The sequence below is a fragment of the Mustela erminea genome, chromosome 16, assembly GCF_009829155.1.
Source record: "Mustela erminea isolate mMusErm1 chromosome 16, mMusErm1.Pri, whole genome shotgun sequence".
NCBI classification, from domain to species: Eukaryota; Metazoa; Chordata; class Mammalia; order Carnivora; family Mustelidae; genus Mustela; species Mustela erminea.
The window spans coordinates 37,402,075-37,422,957 of NC_045629.1; the positions used below are offsets into that span (position 1 = coordinate 37,402,075).

Here is a 20,883-nt window from a genome sequence, read left to right on the forward strand (position 1 = left end):
CAAATTCAAACAAAACCCGAAGGATGAAGGAGACTGGTTGATGAATTGTATGAATTGTATGAGTATTGGCATTCTAGGGCAAACAACAGAGTAGAGAAAGTTAAGAGTGTGTGGGGTTGGAGAGACAAACAAAATATTCAGTGCCGTAATTTTATCTGGAAGAGCAAATACAATATGTTCCAGGAAAATTTAAGGGGGTGCGATTATGGACATTGGGGAGGGTATGTGCTTTGGTGAGTGCTGTGAAGTGTGTAAACCTGGTGATTCACAGACCTGTACCCCTGGGGATAAAAATATATGTTTATAAAAAATAAAAAATTAAAAAAAAAAAAGAAAGAAAAAAAGAAGAAAAAAAAATTTCAATAGGAAAACTTATCAATTTCTACATGATAGCAGGGTCTTTTCAGATCAATTGGTCTAGGATGGAATTTTCAACAACTGTTTTGGGAGTTTTATCCATTTGAGATAAAAACTCTTATCTCATACATTATTCAAATTATAAATATATGAAATTTTTAAGTTAAAAACCTTAAAAATTTATTGAAACAGAATATGGAATTATTGGTCTACCAACTATGCCAGCCAGGTGTCTCAAAATATGGAATTATTATGTTAATAATCATTGTCTCTCTCAGTTTCTAGTTTATCAATAGAATTTTAACAGGTTAGATCACATACTAAGTAGTAAAAATTATGTGGTAAGATTATAAATAAATGAAATAATTCTTGGGAAACTAGAAGTAAACATTTGCAATGTGTACAATAATGAAGATTAAATAACCATACTCTGAAGAATTACTACAAATAAATAAAAAAAGACAGCTCAGTTTTAAAAATGGACACTATATACGACCAAAAATTCATTAAAATATTCAAATAGTAAATACATAAATAAATGGATTCTAACTCTCAGTAAATATCAAGGACATAACAATTAAAATAATTAGAATTCATTTTAAAAATTTATCAAAAATATATCAGAATTTACTATTAGATGCTATATGAAAAATTTCATTTTTTGTAATTTCAAGTTTTTATTTAAATTGCAGTTAGTTAACATATAGTGTATTATTAGTTTAGGATTAGAATTTAGTGAGTCATCACTTATATATAACACCCAGTGCTCATCCCAACAAATGCCTCCTTAATGCTCACCACATATTTAGCCCATCCCCCATCCATGTCCCTTCCACTAACCCTCAGTCTGTCTTCTATAGTTAAGAGTCTGTTTTACAGTTTGCTTCTCTCTTTTTTGCCCTATGTTTATCTGTTTTGTTTCTTAAATTTCACAAATGAGTGAAATCATATGGTATTTGTCTTTCTCTGAATGACTAATTTCATAATACACTCTAACTCCATCCACATCACTGCAAATGGCAAGAGTTCCTTCTTTTTGATGGATATATGTATGTATGTATATATATATATATATATACCACATCTTTATCTATTCATCAGTCAATGGACATTTGGGCTCTTTCCATAATTTGATGATTGTTGATAATGCTGCTATAAACATCAGGGTACACATGCCCCTTTGAATCAGCATTTTTGTATCTTTTGGGTAAATACCTACTAGTGCAATTACTGGATTAGAGAGTATTTCAATTTTTAACTTTTCGAAGAACTCCATACTGTTTTCCAGAGTGGTTGCACCAGTTCTTTCTGGTAGACACAGGTAAATGCATGTTGTATATTTACTAAGGTAATCCTTAAGTGTGAGGGGAATCAAATGTAATATTACAAAGCAGTGCTCCAAATTCAAATGAAAAGACAAAACCAAATGTGTAATTCTGAAAACACCAAGCTCATTAAAATCTAAGTAACAAAAGCAGCAGTATTAACCAAAACACAATATAACAGGTGCTTAAACATCAGTCCTTTTACAAGATCATAAGAAGACAGGATATATGTGAGGAAGGAATATGGAATCTCATGAAATATCATATACACACACTTCCCCTATACAAGTATATGTGTATGTATATGTATATGTATATATATTCAAATCTCTGGTTTTGAGCATATATGTTCATATATGTGCCTATATAGAAGCAATCAATCTATTTATCATCTATCTGTCTGTCTATCTATCTATCTATCTATCTATCATCTATCTATCATCTACTGAGAAAGAATATCGAAGCTGGAGTTGGTGGGAGTTTAAATTTGTACACCCACTATGGAAAACAGTATGAGGGCTCCTCAAAAAATTAAAACTGCAAAAAAATCCAACTAGGGGCGCCTGGGTGGCTCAGTGGTTTTGGCTGCTGCCTTCAGCTCGGGTCATGATCTCAGGGTCCTGGGATCGAGCCCCACATCGGGCTCTCTGCTCCGCAGGAAGCCTGCTTCCCTCTTTCTCTCTCTCTCTCTGCCTGCCTCTCTGCCTACTTGTGATCTCTGTCTGTCAAATAAATAAATAAAATCTTTAAAAAAAAAATCCAACTATTATTTGATCCAGCAATTTCATTTCTGCATATTTACCCAGAGGAAATGAAAACACTAATTCTAAAAGACACATGCACCCCTGTGTTCACTGGAGCATTATTTACAATGACCAAGATATGGAAACACCTCAAATGTCTACTGATAGATGAATGGACAAAGAAGATGTGTTTTATATGTATATATACAATGGAATAACTACCTAGCAGTTAAAAAAGAATGAGGTTTTGTAATTTGCAACATGAATGGACTTTGAGGATGTTATACTAAGCAAACTTAAAGGACATAAATACTGAATGATTTTGTTTATATGTTTAATCAAAAGAACAAACAAAACAAAACTCAGATACAGATAATGCATTAGTGGTATCCAGAGGAGAGAAGGGGTTTGAGAATGGGAAAATTGGGTGAAGGGGATCAGAAAGCACAAACCTCCAGTTATAAAATAAATAACTCATGGGGATTAAATGTACAGTATGGTGACTATAATCAATAACGTATTATAAATTTGAAAGTTGCTTAGGTAATAGTACTTCAAAGTTCTCATCACAAGGAAGACAATTTGTAACTTTGTGTGTTGACAGATAGTAACTAAAGTTATTGTGGTGATCATTTTGCAAAGTATGCAAATGTTGATTCATTACATTGTGTACCTGAAACTAATATAATGCTATATGTCACTTACACCAGTAAAAATATCAATCAATAGTGCTATTCTTCTATATCATTCTTTTTCCAGTAGCCTAATTTTACAAGGAAAACCAATACCCATTCAGCTAATGCATTTCTTGCTTGAAGCTGTATCAGTTTTACAGATCCTCAGATATACTTCTGCTCCAACACTGTGTTTTGGTCTGCTAGGCTAATGGGATGGAGTTTATCTTAATTAAGATGTCCTTTAACAATCTTTCTAATCACTAGTTTCCATTTAAACTGTTCCAGTAATAATACTAATAACCAGTAAGGAATTTTCCTTCTTATCATGACTCTGATCTGAAAATTGGAATAAAATTGTTTTATTGGACTCCTGACTACTTTCTAGCATAATAAACAACAGAAATAAAAAGAATAATGCCTAAAAAAAAAAAAAAGAATAATGCCTAATGTTTAGTTTCCTTCTGGTATTTACCTTAAGATAAAATCAAGTTTGTTCTTTTCGTAATGGTCTAATGATTTCAGGTTTTAGAATATGGTTGTGAATTTTTTATGAGGAGCTTCAAAACCTAATTTTTTTCATTTTAAAAGAAAATTGATTTTATCAATGTTCTTGAATAAAAAATCTTGAAAATTAGAATATTATCTTAAGAGCCTTTACATTTGTCATCAGATTAAAAATATATTAATTGGATTAATGATAAAAATCTTAAAATTTAGTTTATAAATACAAAGGCATTTTCACTAGTTTTTTTTCTGATACATCTTTGATTTTTGCACTTTTTGTCATTGATGGCTTCCTTTACATTTTCCTGAAATTCAAATAACTTTTTTTTTTAACATTTATGACAAATGGAACTTGTACCTCACTTTTATTTTAGTTAAGACGACTTACTCCAGTGATTCCCACGCTTATATTTAAAGGGGGAAGATTTTTTATTTTTGGTCAGTCATTATAAATTATGATACAAATCTATAATTTTACATGTATGCATATATATTCCCAGAATTTTCCAAATATTCTGGAAGTGTATGTGAATAAAAATATCAACAATAGTTATCTTTGTGCTATATATTTTTGAGCATATATTACATGCATATTACACATGCACCACATTTTTATATATTTATACACATGTATGTATATGTGTATAAGATACATGTAATTTATGTATTCTTGTATATTTTCTGATTTTTATGAGCAAAATAATTGTAATAACAGAAGCAATAAAGGTATTTAAAGTAATACTTAAATAATACTCTTCTGGATATTGATATTAGTATGTTTACTTACAGAGATTTTGGTTTTGTTTACTCTTTGAAGTGGTGATTCTAGGTTGAACCTCTCTTCTTGTATTTCTTCCTTTCAACTCCCTTCTCACATTCAAAGATGTACATCGTTTTGGGCTTAAGGGTGGGGAGTAGTATCAACTGTGATATTATAACCAACAAAACTCTGTTCAGAAGGAGTTTGCATTAGTGCCTTCCTTTAGTTTTATTCATATTTTCAAGAACCAGTTGCATCAGGACACATATATAGGAGAAATGCAAGTCATAATACTAGGGCTGATTTTGTTACTACATTTCAGTAGAGAAAGTTCTGGTATTTACAGCAAGTCTCTCCACTTAAACCCTTGCTTTCTGATACAGATGCACTGTATGTTTCTGAATATTCTCTTCCTCTTTCTTCTCCTATCTTTTAAGACTCAATTCTGTGCCTCTGGAATCCTAGTAAAATTCCAAATTTGTTAATCTACATTTTCTTATGGGGTAGTGTATCCACTCATATGAATGAATCTCATGTTGGGTGGAAGAATATCAGTCTTAAGCAATCATAAACATATGTCCTCCATTCTCTCCAGATAGGGTTCTGGCAAAACTTAATTTTTAAATACAAATCAACTTTAATTCCTTAACATCAATGAATATGACATTTAAATAATAATAAAATTTAATCTATACAGTTCATGACTAAATCTTTTCATATAATATTCTGTTATAATCCTTTGGATCTTATGTTGTCATTTTCTATGTATCCTAAGAGGAATGAAGATAAGATCACAATATTAATCTTGACATCACTGACTTAAGTTCTTTGTAACAGGAAGCAGGATCAGAAACCAAATGGGAGAAACTAGGAAACATAATGGGGGGGGGGTGTTAAATCTTTACAAGTACTTCATGTGATTCTTTTTCTAGTCAAAAATAGTGATACTTAAAATCTTACTTAAGTGATGATACATATTTTTGTAATGTTAAATCTTGTACATTTTGTAATGTTATTAATGTTATTAAATTCAAACTACTTACCTAGATGAAAATGGATTTTCTGTATTTTCTTCACTAAGATAAACATTTGCTAAGATTATTATAAAGACCATAAACAATTACTCGGATAGCAAATATCCCTTCTATGGAATGAGACTGCCATATGAGTGCTTCAGCCTTTTCATTGTTGCCTTGCCTTCAATATGAAGAAAAATTTCTTTGGTCTTTATCCTCTTTGATAATATGTATGATTCTCTATGATCTATATAGGACTTGACTTTCAAGAAAAGGTTTATAATATTGCAGCTCTGAACGTTTGAAATAATGGTTGTCTTAGTGTCTATTTAAGTGTATCCTTTTCCTACAATTACCAAGAGGCTCTATGCCTCCCTTTATGTCCTATTGATTGACTAAAAGAAGGAAAACAGTTATATGATAGTCTCTATTATCATATAACATTTTCTCTACTATCATAACCTTTTGGTAGAAAGATACTCTTTGCTTTTCAGAGTACAATCTATGAGAAAATTTCTTTTTGTTTACACAATTTACACATAATTTTACAGACATACTTTACTTTGATGTTTTAAGATAAATGTATAGTGTCAATGTTTGGATGTAACAAATACAATATAAGACAGTAGAAGCATTACCATAAATTTTCACTTAAGCAAAATAAATGATAGGTGATAGCAGAATAACCTTTTAATTTTTTAATTATAAACTTTGAGCTCTGAATATTATATGAGGAAAGGGAGATAGAATATTCTCATAAACATGTCATAAAAATAATTGAAATGTCACTTGATTTATCTTAAAGTATTTTCCATTGTATGTTGGCATTTATTCTTTGCTTATGATAAATTATATTTACCAACTGCTACCTTGTTCTTTTTTAACCATAATTTTTAAAGAGCTATGCTGTTCTCTAGCTTATTTTTCAGTAACATCAATATTTTTATCATTTTGATATATACTCTTCTACACTATGAAATAAATGATTTTGAATAATTGAAAATATTTTTAATTGTCTACTTTATAAAATCACAGGAAAGATACATATACATCTTTATATGTATATTATCACTTTTGTGTTTGGGGTTTGTACTTTTTTATTAAAGATTTTTATTTATTTATTTGACAAAGAGAGATCACAAGTAGGCAGAGAGGCAGGCAGAGAGAAAGGGGGAAGCAGGCTCCCTGCCAAGCAGAGAGCCCAATGCGGGGCTCAATCCAGGACCCTGAGATCATCACCTGAGCTGAAGGCAGAGGCTTAACCCACTGAGCCATCCAGGCACCCGTGTTTGGATTTTTAGAAAAAATATTGATATGTTTTAGAACATTGAAATCTGAAACTCAATCTGAAATAGTAATTTAAATTTATGTAAATCCAAATGATTTTATTATTTAAATTATATTATGTTGATAATTTAATGTTATATAGATCAGATGTTTTTTATTTACATTGCTTTTTAATCTGCTGATAGTTGTAAAGGTATTATCCAGTTCACCTTCAAGTATATCTTGGCCTTAGGGTGGTTTCATAAATCTGAGAAAATAATAACGATAATAATAATAATATGGTTTTTATGTAATACTTTGTGCCAAACCTTATGATAAATTATATACATTTAATTACCACATGTCAAGTATAGAACAAGGACCCCCAATTTTGCCTTTTTAAAGATGAAAATCTTGAAGCTCAGGAAAGTTCTGTTATCTATCTGAGGTCATATATGAAGTGGCAGAGTAGAGTTTTAAACCAGGCCAGTATGGCCTCGAAGTCCTTGTTTTTTTGTTAGTTTCTGTTATTTGTCTTTTGTTTTACAAAAAAAAAACTTATAAAGTCCTTGTTTTTAACCACTGCTGTATTTAGTAGGTCTGGTTCGGGGCACAGCCCTCATAAAGTCAAAAACTAAATATTCAGCAATTTTATGAGCTGGTTATTAAGCCACTAGCAATTTGAAATTAGCCATGGTAGGAATGTTTATATCATAAAAAATTAGCAAATGCTACAAATTGGGGCTTGCTCCACACTTTCATCTCCTCCACCTGACAGTTTATTAGCATGCCACTGCCTTTACTGCCAAAGTCTTGTCAATATTTACCTATATATTAGGTTACAGATATAAATAACAGATGTAAATTTTTTATCATTTGCTGAGTACTGCATATGAACTGCCAGCCATAAAAAAACTTGCCATTAATAGTTCCTGAATTAAATATGTCATCTTTCATTGTGATATCTAAAATAATTTTTGTAGAGAAGAATGTATAAAATAATGAATTATCTCTTTTATTTTCAGTGATAGTGGAAAGTGGAAAGATAATTTCTTTTGTGGCTTATATTAATTCTGGATATTGTGACATTTATAGAAATATTGTAGGACTTATGAAACTACAGCCAAAAAGAGTGGTAAGTTTTAAACTTATGTATTCTCTTTAATCATAATTGAATCTAGCGTAATTATTGAACATTTTTTGTCTCCTTTTGTGAAATTTCTGTTAAACATTTTTTACTATTTTTTGTTATTTCTTTTCTTTTTACTGAGTTGTAAGACACAGGAATGTAAAATACATTGTATACTGAGTTGTAAGACATAGGAATGACCAAAAAGCACATTTAGAGATGCTTCATATCTTTATTCCTTGGAGAAATGTAAATTAAAACCACAACAAGGTACTACTTTAAGAATATCGGATTGGTTTAAATACACTTAACATATGACCCAGAAATTTTACTTAAATATTTACTCAAAAGAAATAGAAATATAATGTACATGAATCTTCATAAGCAAAAAACTGTAAGTAATCCAAATGTCCATTGACAGATGGATAGAAGCATTGTGATATATTCATACAATGGAATGACATACTTAATAAAGAGAAGTAATGCATACAAGAATATAGATGAATCTCAAAGCATTATGCTTGGCTAAAACATCAAACCCAAAAGAGTGCAGTCTATTTGATTTCAGTTTTATGAAGTTCTAGGACAGGTAAAACACCAATGCAGTGATAGAAAAGTTAGAGCTAATCCTTTTTTTCATTGGCCAGGCAGTCTTCAGTGGCATTCAATTTAATATGTAAACTTAGTTGAATTCTGCCAAATTATATTCAGTGTGAAGATTTGCCAGGGCAGCAATTCTTCAAGTTAGATATTGGCTTTTGACCCCAGGATGCTTAGTAAAGGCTTTGATCTCTTCCGAGTTAATGTCATCAACCTACTTCAAGAACTACACTTTTTAAATTTTTTAAAAAATCTTACTGCTCATCAACTCATCCCCGTTTCAAAGCTGTTGAGATCGCCATGAAAAGTTAATTTGGAGTTTCAACTTTTTCTCCAGAACCATGCATACTGAAACCTGGTAGGCCCTTTTCCACTGTTTCTAATTTGGACCTAAATTGCTAGTTCCCTGGTCAAACTCACTTTCCATGTTTCTTTTTTATTTAAACAAGAAAGTCTTGATGGAGTTCCATCTGTGGCCATTAATTCCATCAATTCTGGCCCTAGCCATCTGTGCTTATTTTCTTATTCTGTGTTAGTCCAACAAATGTGCTTTGCCTCTGGGGCTGATTTAAATAAATGGTAGCTCAGAAAACACCAAAACTAAGCTCTATTTACAAAATGCTACCGTAGGACCTTGAAAAATGGAATGAGCTCAATGTTTCTGAAACACCTTAGTGGATTAAAAATTTAATTTGCAGATCACTAAATGACAGTACTAGTACTTTGAATTACCTTAGATATGCTGAAATTGTCTATCAATTTACTATTGTTCTAATATAATTTAAATACATGTGTACAACACTTTTCTCTGACTTGAATGAAATTGAAATTTATTTTAAATACCATACACCAAAATTATTTCTGAACAGTGAATTTCTGATAATAATGGTATTTATCCATTGAATGAAAGTAGTTTCATTGAACATCAATTATCTATATCTCTTACAGAAAAAAATTCAAAAACTTGTTTGTATGGGTAGACTTAAGGAGAAGGAGTCCTTTGGTGAGATTAGTGTTCTTCTTCAAGTTCCTTTCACATGCACAGTAGTTACTGGAAAAGAGGTTGAAATGGCAATCATTGAAGATAAGGACCTATTTGGTAAATACATACATATTTTTCATACCATTTTTATTTGATGAGCTTTTGACAAGAGTGGATATATTTCATAGAAAGATAACTAAGTGTAGGTGTATATATATGTTATTTACAAAAACAATGTATCTATTGATAGTCCCCTTTAACACTTCATATTCTGATTTAATTATGCTACATTAAGAATGTATTAACACTATTTCAAATCACTTTGATTTGAAATTAATAAAATCTCTAATTCCCGAGTTACTATTAATAACATCAGTCCTTCCTTTTATGAAGTATCTTTTGGTTTTTCATATCTACAATTATTGCTTCTGTGTTTCTGGTTCAGGTCAAGAGTGTGCTATCTTCTAAAGTACAATCTAGATCAACTGTATATGAAGAATCATGGCTTGTAGCATTTAAACCTTTACCTGAAGTTCTAGCATTCTAGTAGTATTAAAAGAATAATCATGTAGCCACCCATGTTTGGTCCTCCAAAAGTTATACTCAAATGAGAAATGCCAGTGAGTGTGAAGGATAAATGAATAGGGTTTAATACATGATGACATAACAGCATATTAAAGAAAAATATAGTTTTTTATATAATGAAACTAAGAATAGCAAACATCAGATCAAGGATAAAAGAGGAAAAACTCATGGAATTGAACATGGGTGAGAAATTCCCTTCAAATAAACTCAATTAGAAACATCCCCGGGGTGCCTGGGTGACTCAGTTGGTTAAGCGTCTGCCTTTGGCTCAGGTCATGATCCCAGGGTCCTGGGATTGAACCACATGTTGGGCTCCTGCTCAGCATGGGAGTCTGCTTATCCCTCTCCCTTTCCCTCTGCTCCTGCTCGTGTGTCCTCTCTTTCTCTTTCACTCACTCTCTCAAATAAATAAATAAGATCTTTAAAAACAAAAAGAAACATTCCCATTATTATCCATGTATGATTGACTGAATTCCCTTATCTTGAATTTCAAGGTTTTATGTTTTTTAAAGAATATGTACTCTCTGCCAGTTTGTGATTTAACATAACTCATATATCCAGTTTTATCCATGATTTCACAAATCATATATCCATTTTTTAAGAGTTATAAATTTGAAATAGCATTGACTAATTTTCTTTGTTTCTGTGGCATTCAAAGACAAACCCCTCCTAAAGGTAAATATCATTTAAAAATAAATACCAACTACCGATTAAAATTACAATACTCTCACTTGATATAGGCCAGGTTTTTCTTTTAGTGTACTAATTACATTAACTGGTGCAAGGTAAATACATTGTGGACTGTTTTATGTAAATCAACATTTCACACATGAAAGTACTTCCTTCAAGCATGTATTAGAATCTTCTTTGCTGTCTGGCATCTTAAAATTAAAATAGATAGCTTAGAATAAGCTTTAGTTGTGTTTTTTATGTGTGCTGTCCAAACTTAAAATTTCTTTCTACATTTTGTTCATTTGAGAATGATGTCTTAAAGCTACTGATACATTGTGTGCCTAATTAAACATTTTAAACAGAAATGTTCTTAAGGATTACATTTTGTTTTGCCATAACTTACAAGAAAATAAAATATTTTACAGTTGACCCTTGAACAACATGGGTTTGAACTGTGTGGGTCCACTTATATAAGGAGTTTTTCAATAAATACATTACAGTATTGAAAATATATTTTCTCATTCTTATGATTTTCTTAATAACCTTTTCTTTCCCATAGCTTACTTTTTTATAAGAATACAGTATAAAATATATATGACATACAAAATCTGTGTTAACTGACTGCTGACTATCAGTAGTTTACTTTGGGGAAGTCAAAAGTTATATCTGGATTTTTGACTGCTTAGGAGTTGGTGGCCCAGCCCTCTGCTCTTCAAAGGTCAACTGTATTTAATTTCAGAGTCTTTTTTTTTTTTCTTACTTACTTATTTGAAAGAGAGAGAGCATGCTCAAGTTGGAGGGGGAGGGGTGGAGGGAGAAAAAGAGAATCAGACTCTCCACTGACTGCAGAGTCCAACACAGGGCTCAATTTCAAGACCCTGTGATAGTGACCTGACCTGATAGTGATTCAGGAGTCAATCACTCAACTGAGTGAGCCACCCACCTGCCCCTAATTTCAGAGTCTTTTTATTTCTACATTCTAATTGTTTTACATTTTATTCCGAAAAAAATAACTAAATAATTTTAATGAGAAATGTAATGGTTAATTTTACTGAAAGAATCATCTTCACACATGAACAATGTTCTTTATTTCTGTACTTTCATGGTACTTCATTTTGTTTCCATCTGTTCTACTCTTTATTATCTGAAATATGAATCCATCTCTGTAAAATGGCACAGGGAAGGACTTAAGAGAAAGTAAAATGTGCCTAAAAAATGTCAAGTATATGTCATCTTGCAATCAAGATAATATTGTTATTAGTTGTTGTATTTAATTGGTGTTAGGAATAATCGTTTATATTTGAAGTGACCCATTAAAAAATAACAAAAACTAATAAAACCAATGTGCTCCAACAGAATTCTCACCCATAGTGGATTACATTGCCTACATTTTCTAATTTATCAAAATTGTTAAATATACTATTTCTTTTAAGAATTGAGTGATTTCTTTGTTCATTTAGGTTGTTAACTTTTCTTTCGAAAATTGCAAATAACATTTGCAATCTGTGTTCATGCTTTTCAGACATTACCTTAAACATCTAAATAAAAATGAGTGTAGAGGGGCACCTGGGTGGCTCAGTGGGTTAAGCCTCTGCCTTCGGCTCAGGTCATAATCTCAGGGTCCTGGGATCAAGCCCTGCATCAGGCTCTCTGCTCAGCGGGGACCCTGCTTCCCCCTCTCTCTGTCTGCCTCTCTGCCTACTTGTGATCTTTCTCTCTGTCAAATAAATAAATAAAATCTTAAAAAAAAAATGAGTGTAGAATTATTATTAAGTTTAAGCAAATATAAGTACATTCTCTTTTATATAAAGCCATTGGGAATATAGTTTATCAGATTATTATTTTTGTGAAAGTAATGTATTTTTGCCCAGATTCAGAACTTATACCTCAAGTCATTTAGACTAAAATTATGAATACCAACAATTTTAATTTTACTGGTATCTGAAATTCTTATCCTACCATTAAAACAAGTGTATTACTTTTTTAATGATAAATAATTGCTTTTAATATTAAAAAATGAATTACCACTGTTTTTAATTATATCTCAATTCAACCATCCATGTTTGAAAAAATAAGAGATAGCTAGGTATTTAAATTGCCTTTCTCAAAAGGAAAATTTAAATTGCAAGGTGACATTGCTACAAACTATCTGAAAGTTTCTATTTGTTTTTAAACAGAAAGAATGTCCAAAGACTTTTATCTCTAATAGATTGTCTTAATCAAAAGCTTAGGAAACTAGATTTTTTACTATAGATAGGTCTTTTAGACATTTTAGAAGTAATGAATACATTCTTATCCAGAAGATCTACTTCCCAGTATATCAGTATTTCTCCTTCTTGATGAGACAGGTTATAACCAGGTGTCTCCTTGGTAACAACATTAATCAGAAGAGCCTAAACTCTTGAACGATTTGCCAGAGTAAATATGCTTCCCTTTTCTTTGTATTTTGATTTGGTTTATGATAATTTTGATATGAAAATATATCTCCAAGTAAAAAACAAGGTATGACACTTAAAAGTATTTTTTCCTCTTATGAATTTTTTTTACTTATTACTAATAATGTTGAAAGAAAAAAATGCTAATTAATTTGAGTAAAATTTGTGTTTTAATTTGGGCTTTTATGGACATAGTTTTGAGTGAAAAGATTATATTTCATATAACTTAGTAAATTATTTTATTCCATTAGGTATTTTATAAACATATTGAAGAACTGTTTTGTTAATGATAAAACCAGCCAAATATTTTGAACATCTTGCAGACCTTTAAAAGTAGTTCTTAGAGATGCCTCGATGGTTCAGTCAGTGAAGAATCTGCCTTCAGCTCAGATCATATTCCCAGGGTCCTGGGATCCAGTCCCTCTTCTGGCTCCTTGCTCAGCAGGGAGGCAGCTTCACTCTCTGCCACTCCCCCTGCTTGTGCTCTCACTTTTTCTCTGATAAATAAATAAATAAAATATTTTAAAAAATAAAATAAATAAAATAAAAGTAGTTCTTACTTGAGGATATTATCTTATGAAATATCAAAAAAGATCATGAAATAATAATGTATCTTATTTTGATTGATGGAGTTCCATTTTCCTCAGTCTTCAACACCATACATTGGAATTTGGAGCCTACTAGGTAACATTCCTTTTATTTGCTTGAATTCTAAAGCAAATAAGAACAGGACAAAATAACAGAGTAGAAGGGAGGTCAAAATAGTACTGCATTGTTGATATAAACTGGAGAATGTGGCTTATATCTGCAGACTAGAGTTCTAATCCTGAATCCCCAAATTCACCTGGATTACCTACAGAGTCATTGGTATTGCTACACCACCGAATGTCTCTTCACGCAGATGGTGTAGGGCTTTCCAGTAAAGATTATGGAGAAACAGGAAGAAATATCCTTCTTAGTAGACAAGCTGGATCCCAAGGGGAGGTGGAAAGGAAATGTTAGAACTCAGTATCTCAATCTTTGCTCTGGGCTAGGAATGATTGACCTGGCAGAAAGAGGCCATAAATGCATAAATTTTTCTCTATCCTATGTCCTGAAGAAATCAGCAGTGCTATATTTCCTCTAATACTTTGTAGGAATCCCCACATCCACTGGGCCATTGTATTGGCCACTAGAACCTACCATTTCATTGCATTCTACTGTAGACATACACACTCCTGGAGTTTAGCGAAGTTGTAGTACTACCAAATCCTATCAAGTCTCCCTCTTAAATACCTCTTAAATTTCTTTCCTCATCTTTATATCCAATGCCATATCTTAGTTCATAATTTAATCATCTTTTACTGAGATTCCCAGGAACCACTTAATTAGTCTCCCTGTTTCTAGCTTTTATCATTTCTAATCCATTATTCATACAGTCCTTAACTAAACTTACTACAGTGCAAATCTGTTAGTCTCCCCCCACACTTGAACCCTTTTATTGACTCCCCTCATCTATAGCAGGGCTTCTTAAAGTGTTCTTATGGAACACATAAGTATTGTAATATTTTAAAGAAATCAGGGTAAATATATTAAGATACTTTCCTCTCTTGATCTGTTATGACCTGTCAGACTCTCTGCATTTCAATCCCTTTTAGCTGCATCAGGACTGAAGAGATCTGTATGTCTGTACATTTTAACCCTTTTGTTACATACACATTGATTGAAAAGCTCTGAGTTCTATAGAAAAGTTGAAAGTTCTCAAGATGGCTTAAGATCCATTGCAATATGGGCTCTGTCAAACTACTTAGTTCTTCATTCTAATTACCTAACTGCCCAGCAGTATCAAATTAAGTATAATTTCCAGGAAATATTGTTTTATGTTTCTAAGCCATTTGTCTATTCTATTGCATTTCTCTGAAATGGATTTTTTTTCCTTAACCAGCTGGAAAACCATTATTTTTTTTCAGCTGGAAAACCATTATTTATACTTCCAAATTCCAAATATGTGCTCTCAGGAAAGTTTTCCTTATAAACAGTCCTCTTGCTACACATATTACAGTATTTTATTTTATGTTTCCACCTCTTTTCTTAATAAAATTTGAAGTCAAAAGACAAATCTTCAGAGTCAATAGTCTCTCATGGTTCATCTCCCCTTCCAATTTCCTTCAACTCTCTTCTCCTCTCCATCTCCCTATGTCTTCCATGTTATTTGTTATGCTCCACAAATAAGTGAAACCATGTGATAATTGACTCTCTCTGTTTGACTTATTTCACTCAGCATAATTTCTTCCAGTCCTGTCCATGTTGCTACAAAAGTTGGGTATTCATCGTTTTTGATGGAGTCATAGTACTCCATAGTGTATATGGACCACATCTTCCTTATCCATTCGTCCATTGAAGGGCATCTTTGTACTTTCCACACTTTGGCGACTGTGGCCATTGCTGCTATAAACATAGGGGTACAGATGGTCCTTCTTTTCACTACATCTGTATCTTTGGGGTAAATACTCAGTAGTGCAATTGCAGGGTCATAGGGAAGCTATATTTTTAATTTCCTAAGGAATCTCCACACTGCTCTCCAAAGTGGCTACACCAACTTGCATTCCCATCAACAGTGTAAGAGGGTTCCCCTTTCTCCACATACTCTCCAACACACATTGTTTCCTGTTTCCTGTCTTGCTAATTTTGGCCATTCTAACTGGTGTAAGGTGGTATCTCAATGTGGTTTTAATTTGAATCTCCTTGATGGCTAGTGATGATGAACATTTTTTCAAGTGCCTGTTAGCCATTTGTATGTCATCATTGGAGAAGTGTCTGTTCATATCTTCTGCCCATTTTTTGATATGATTATCTGTTTTGTGTGTGTTGAGTTTGAGAAGTTCTTTATAGATCCCGGATATCAACCATTTTTCTGTACTGTCATTTGAAAATATCTTCTCCCATTCCATGGGGGATTCAGGTGGTGGGTATTAAGGAGGGCATGTATTGCATGGAGCACTGGGTGTGGTGTAAAAACAATGAATTCTGTTAGGCTGAAAAGAAATTTTAAAAAAAGACAATCTTCACAATAAATGCTCAGTAGGTGGCAGGACATTACAGAGTCCTCCTTTGTAAAGTTATACTGATGACTTTAGATTACATTGACCCTTTAACACACTCACATTCATTTAAAATACATAATGAATATAATTTTTCATTGTTTTTACATATTCCTTTTTAGAACTAGTATTACACAATTTCCAGTTCAATCTCTGTTTATTTCTTATCCTGCTAATTGGATTATAAATTTCTTTAGGTCAAAGAATATGCCATTGTTAATCTTAATATCCTGTAACACCTAGATTCTTTCTGAATAGTCAATACTTTTTAATATTTTTTCCACAAACCCATTAATTTCCAAGTATGTTCATAAAATATGGTTTAGTGCTCTGGTTAAGGGTTGCTATTGACAGTGTCTTCAAGATGGATTTTTTGGAAGATCATTTTACAGAGAAAAGAACCTATAGTTTAATAAATATTAATGATACTGAAAATCAAAGAACAACAGTTCTTTGTTACATGATACTTTATTTGTCCACAAATAAATGGTCTACTTCATTCTCAAGACTCTTATTTATAAATAATCATCCCATTATTAAAATTCCCAAACTTTTATACAGACAACTTCTTTCTCTTTAAGTTTTTATTTAAATTCCAGTTAGTTAACATAGAGTATAATGTTGGTTTCATGTGTACAATCTAGTGATTCAACACTTCCACACAACACCTGCTGCTTACTACAACCAGTGCACTCCTTAATGCCCATTATCTATTTCACCTATCTTCCTTCACCTCCATTCTGGTAACCATCAGTTTGTTCTCTATAGTTAAGAGTCTGTTTTTTGGTTTCTCTCTCTCTCTCTCTTTTTCCCTTTGCTCATTTGTGTGGTTTCTTAAATTCCACATATGAATGAACATACAGCAAAATTCTTAATGATTTAAGTTCAATCAATTCACATATGGTACTTTTTAAAGATTTCCAGAACAAGTTTTTTTTTTTTTTTTGTGAGTGAGATGGTGTGCTTCCTCTTTATAAAAAATCTGTATTTTTCTTAGACTCCCAGAAAAAACAATCTCATCTTTGCCTTTAATTGTGGTAACTTCCCTTATCTAGATAAGTTCACATTGGTATTTCTTCCTTTCTCTCACTGTTTTTCATTTCTGCTACTTTAATCATTTTTTAGTTCTGATTACATATTTACCTTATTTCAGATTCTTTTTTTAGTAAACATGTTATAAATTTTAAAAATATATAACTATTATTATATGTGATATAGAAGTAGAGGGATTTACTCTTTCAATGATAAGGAAAAGCAGAGTTTACTTATTCTTTTTAATTAATCGGTTTCAATATGGCCAGGATTTTGGCCAGATAAAAGCAAGGGCTGTTGGACATTGGACTTTTCTAAAGATGATGATTAATGACCTGTGATACTCCTACTGACCCAGAATTATAGAAGTATCAGCTGATTTAGGTGAAGCCACTGGCCTCATAGGTGATATTGAAATAGAGAGTTGACCCTGATTACAAATAACAAAATTTGAAATGCAACCAGGCAGAATTTTGGTTTTAAGACATCATCACCGGGGCACCTGGGTGGCCAGTGGGTTAAGCCTCTGCCTTCGGCCCAGGTCATGATCTCAAAGTCTTGGGATCGAGCCCCACATCAGGCTCTCCGCTCAGTGGGGAGCCTGCTTCCTCCTCTCTCTCTACCTGCTTGTGATCTCTCTCTGTCAAATAAATAAATAAAATCTTTAAAAAAAAAAAAAAGACATCATCACCAGCAGAGTTAGTGATGCATCTCTTGCTTACCTGGACATGAAGCATTTTGATAAAAATAATTAGTTCATTGCTGCTATAAACATTTGGGTGCACATGCCCCTTTGGATCACTACGTTTGTATCTTTAGGGTAAATACCCAGTAGTGCAATTGCTGGGTCATAGGACAGTTCTATTTTCAACATTTTGAGGAACCTCCATGCTGTTTTCCAGAGTGGTTGCACCAGCTAGCATTCCCACCAACAGTGTAGGAGGGTTCCCCTTTCTCCGCATCCTCGCCAGCATCTGTCATTTCCCAACTTGTTGATTTTAGCCATTCTGACTGGTATGAGGTGATATCTCATTGTGGTTTTGACTAAATGTCCACAATAGCCAAACTATGGAAAGAACCTAGATGTCCATAAACAGATGAATGGATAAAGGAGATGTGGTATATATACACAATGGAATACTATGCAGCCATCAAAAGAAATGAAATCTTGCCATTTGCGACAACATGGATGGATCTAGAGCATATCATGCTTAGCGAAATAAGTCAAGCAGAGAAAGACAACTATCATATGATATCCCAGATATGAGGAAGTGGTGATGCAACATGGGGGCTTAAGTGGGTAGGAGAAGAATCAATGAAACAAGATGGGATTGGGAGGGAGACAAACCATAAGTGACTCTTAATCTCACATAACAAACTGAGGGTTGCTGGGGGAGGGGGGTTGGGAGAAGGGGAGTGGGGTTATGGACATTGGGGAGGGTATGTCCTTTGGTGAGTGCTGTGAAGTGTGTAAACCTGGCAATTCACAGACCTGTACCTCTGGGTATAAAAATATATGTTTATAAAAAATAAAAAATTAAAAAAAATTATTAGTTCAGTTTTAGCCCTTAATCTTTATGGGCTTTGATTCTTCAATCTTGTAAGTATATGAAACCTTAATCATGAATTTATTTTCAGCAAGGAATCTGAATGGACAAATCATGTAAAAATAGTTAATGTATTATATTTACTTAGAAAATGTTTTGTATACTTCAAATTTGAAATACTTGTAAATAAAGAAAATTATTATAAATTTTTGGAAATTACCAAACCATACAGGTTATCTTGCTGGTTTGGAAGATAATACCATATCTATCTATCTATCATCTATCTATATAATATATATAATAATAATTAAAATGAAGTTCAATCCAAAGATTGATGAAAAACCAGTATTTCTTTTTTTCAAGATTTTATTTATTTGAGAGAGAGGGAGAGGCAGCATGTGTGCACATGAGAGAGAGAGCAAGCACTAATGGGAGAGTGGCAGAGGGAAAGGGAAAAGCAGGTTCTCCACTGAGGAAAGGAGCCTGATGTAGTGCTTGATCCCAGGACCCTGGGATCATGACCTTAGCCAAAGGCAGATACTTAACCAACTGAGCCTCTCAGGTGCCTGGAAAAACCAGTATTTCTTAATTATTTTTAGAATTAGTTCACATAAAATTTCAGATCAAGTTTCTCTGTAAACCCTATGCGTCAATATATTTAGAGACTCCAAATCTATATATACACCTATGTAATTGTTCAAACTTACAATTACATTGTATTTCTTGATAAGTTTTAATATTTATATTGCAAAAGCTTGCTTAATTGTTAGAATCTACAATAGTTCACATCTGATTAATTCAATGTTACAGTTTCTGCCACTTCCAACCATACTTCCATAGTATAGTATTTTTTATCTTTTGATTATTTATATTATTTGGGTAAACTAATTGCCTTAAATACACAGTTCCTTTATAAAATAATTCATGAAAAAGAAAATCAGACTGTAGGAAATATTGTATCCCATCATATGTATATGAAAGTTATATCTAATATGTAATATACCTGCTAAAATACAATTAAAGTGAATATTTACTCTGTACTTTATCTATTTGTATTATGCCATAGTGTTTTTCTAGAGTATTTCTGATAATGCATATTGATTGATGGCTAATTATTGACTGTCACTCAATTTTCTAGGAAAACACAATTGAATAAAACGTGTAATATAAGTAACTCAGTAAAATCATTTCTATTTACAGAGTTATATATATGAATAATAAAAATACTACATTTTAAAATTTGATTCCTTGAACCAAGAATTTTTTTGGAACCAAGACTTTAATAAAGATAATTTTAGTAAAAGAAACTATCATTGAAGAATTTTGTTCCCATTGCTGATATTTACTTCCTCTACCATGTTCTTCAACTGGCATAACTTTATGGCAGAGATTGACTAGAGGCTCAGCAATCCCCCTTTTTCTTCCTGAGCAAAGAGAGGTTAAACTCCCCAGCCTCTCTTGCAAGGAGGTTGGAACCATACCACTGGCTCTGGTTAATAGAATAAAGGGAAATTATTATGGGCTGTCCATGAAAGATATGATCTTCCATGATCTCACTCACTGTCTGGAAGTGCAGTGTTCCAAGATAGAAGAATCACATGATGGTGGGAACATAGACTCTGGGATCCTTTTCTTGGATGGAACTTCCCAGAAGAATAGCTCAGCCAGGAACATCTGTATTAGACTTTGTACAAGTGTCAAATAAACATTTGTTGAATTAAGCAACCACGATTTTGGTTTGTTTGTTATAGTAACTAGCAAGTGCTACCTTGAGTCATACAACTGGCAAAAAAGCAAAATTTTCTGAGGAGTTCTTAGAAAAGTAAAAATTTCCAAATTAGGACATTAAATGAATATGGTTTTCATGATTATTCTTTTATTCCTAATATTCAGAAATCTTCTACTCAAAAAGAGTTTCAAGACACATATAGGAATAAGAATATATATGTACATAAAGAAAGTGTATGTTAATGTTTAGAAAAAGTTTTTAAATTATTTTTGGAAAGTTCATAATATCATATAGACAAGAGATGGCAAAAAAAATTCAACTCTTTAAAAAAAATTAATGAACTTTAATTTTCACAATAAAATCTTTAAAAATATCTTATGGGGCACCTGGGTGGCTCATTTGGTTAAAGGTCTGCGTTCAGCTTGGTCATGATCTCTGTGTCCT

At 32.3% G+C, this 20,883-nt stretch overlaps 1 protein-coding gene across 1 annotated transcript in view; it reads left to right on the forward strand.

Moving 5' to 3' along the window:
* Window positions 1-205: 205 nt before the first annotated feature.
* The window catches only part of LOC116574946 (cyclic nucleotide-binding domain-containing protein 1-like), a 122,311-nt gene continuing 101,633 nt past the window's right edge, over window positions 206-20,883 (forward strand). Inside the window, exons 1-3 of the mRNA XM_032315997.1 lie at window positions 206-221; window positions 7,674-7,783; window positions 9,326-9,476. Coding sequence (XP_032171888.1) covers window positions 206-221; window positions 7,674-7,783; window positions 9,326-9,476 — 277 coding nt within the window. The remainder of the gene's footprint in view (window positions 222-7,673; window positions 7,784-9,325; window positions 9,477-20,883) is intronic.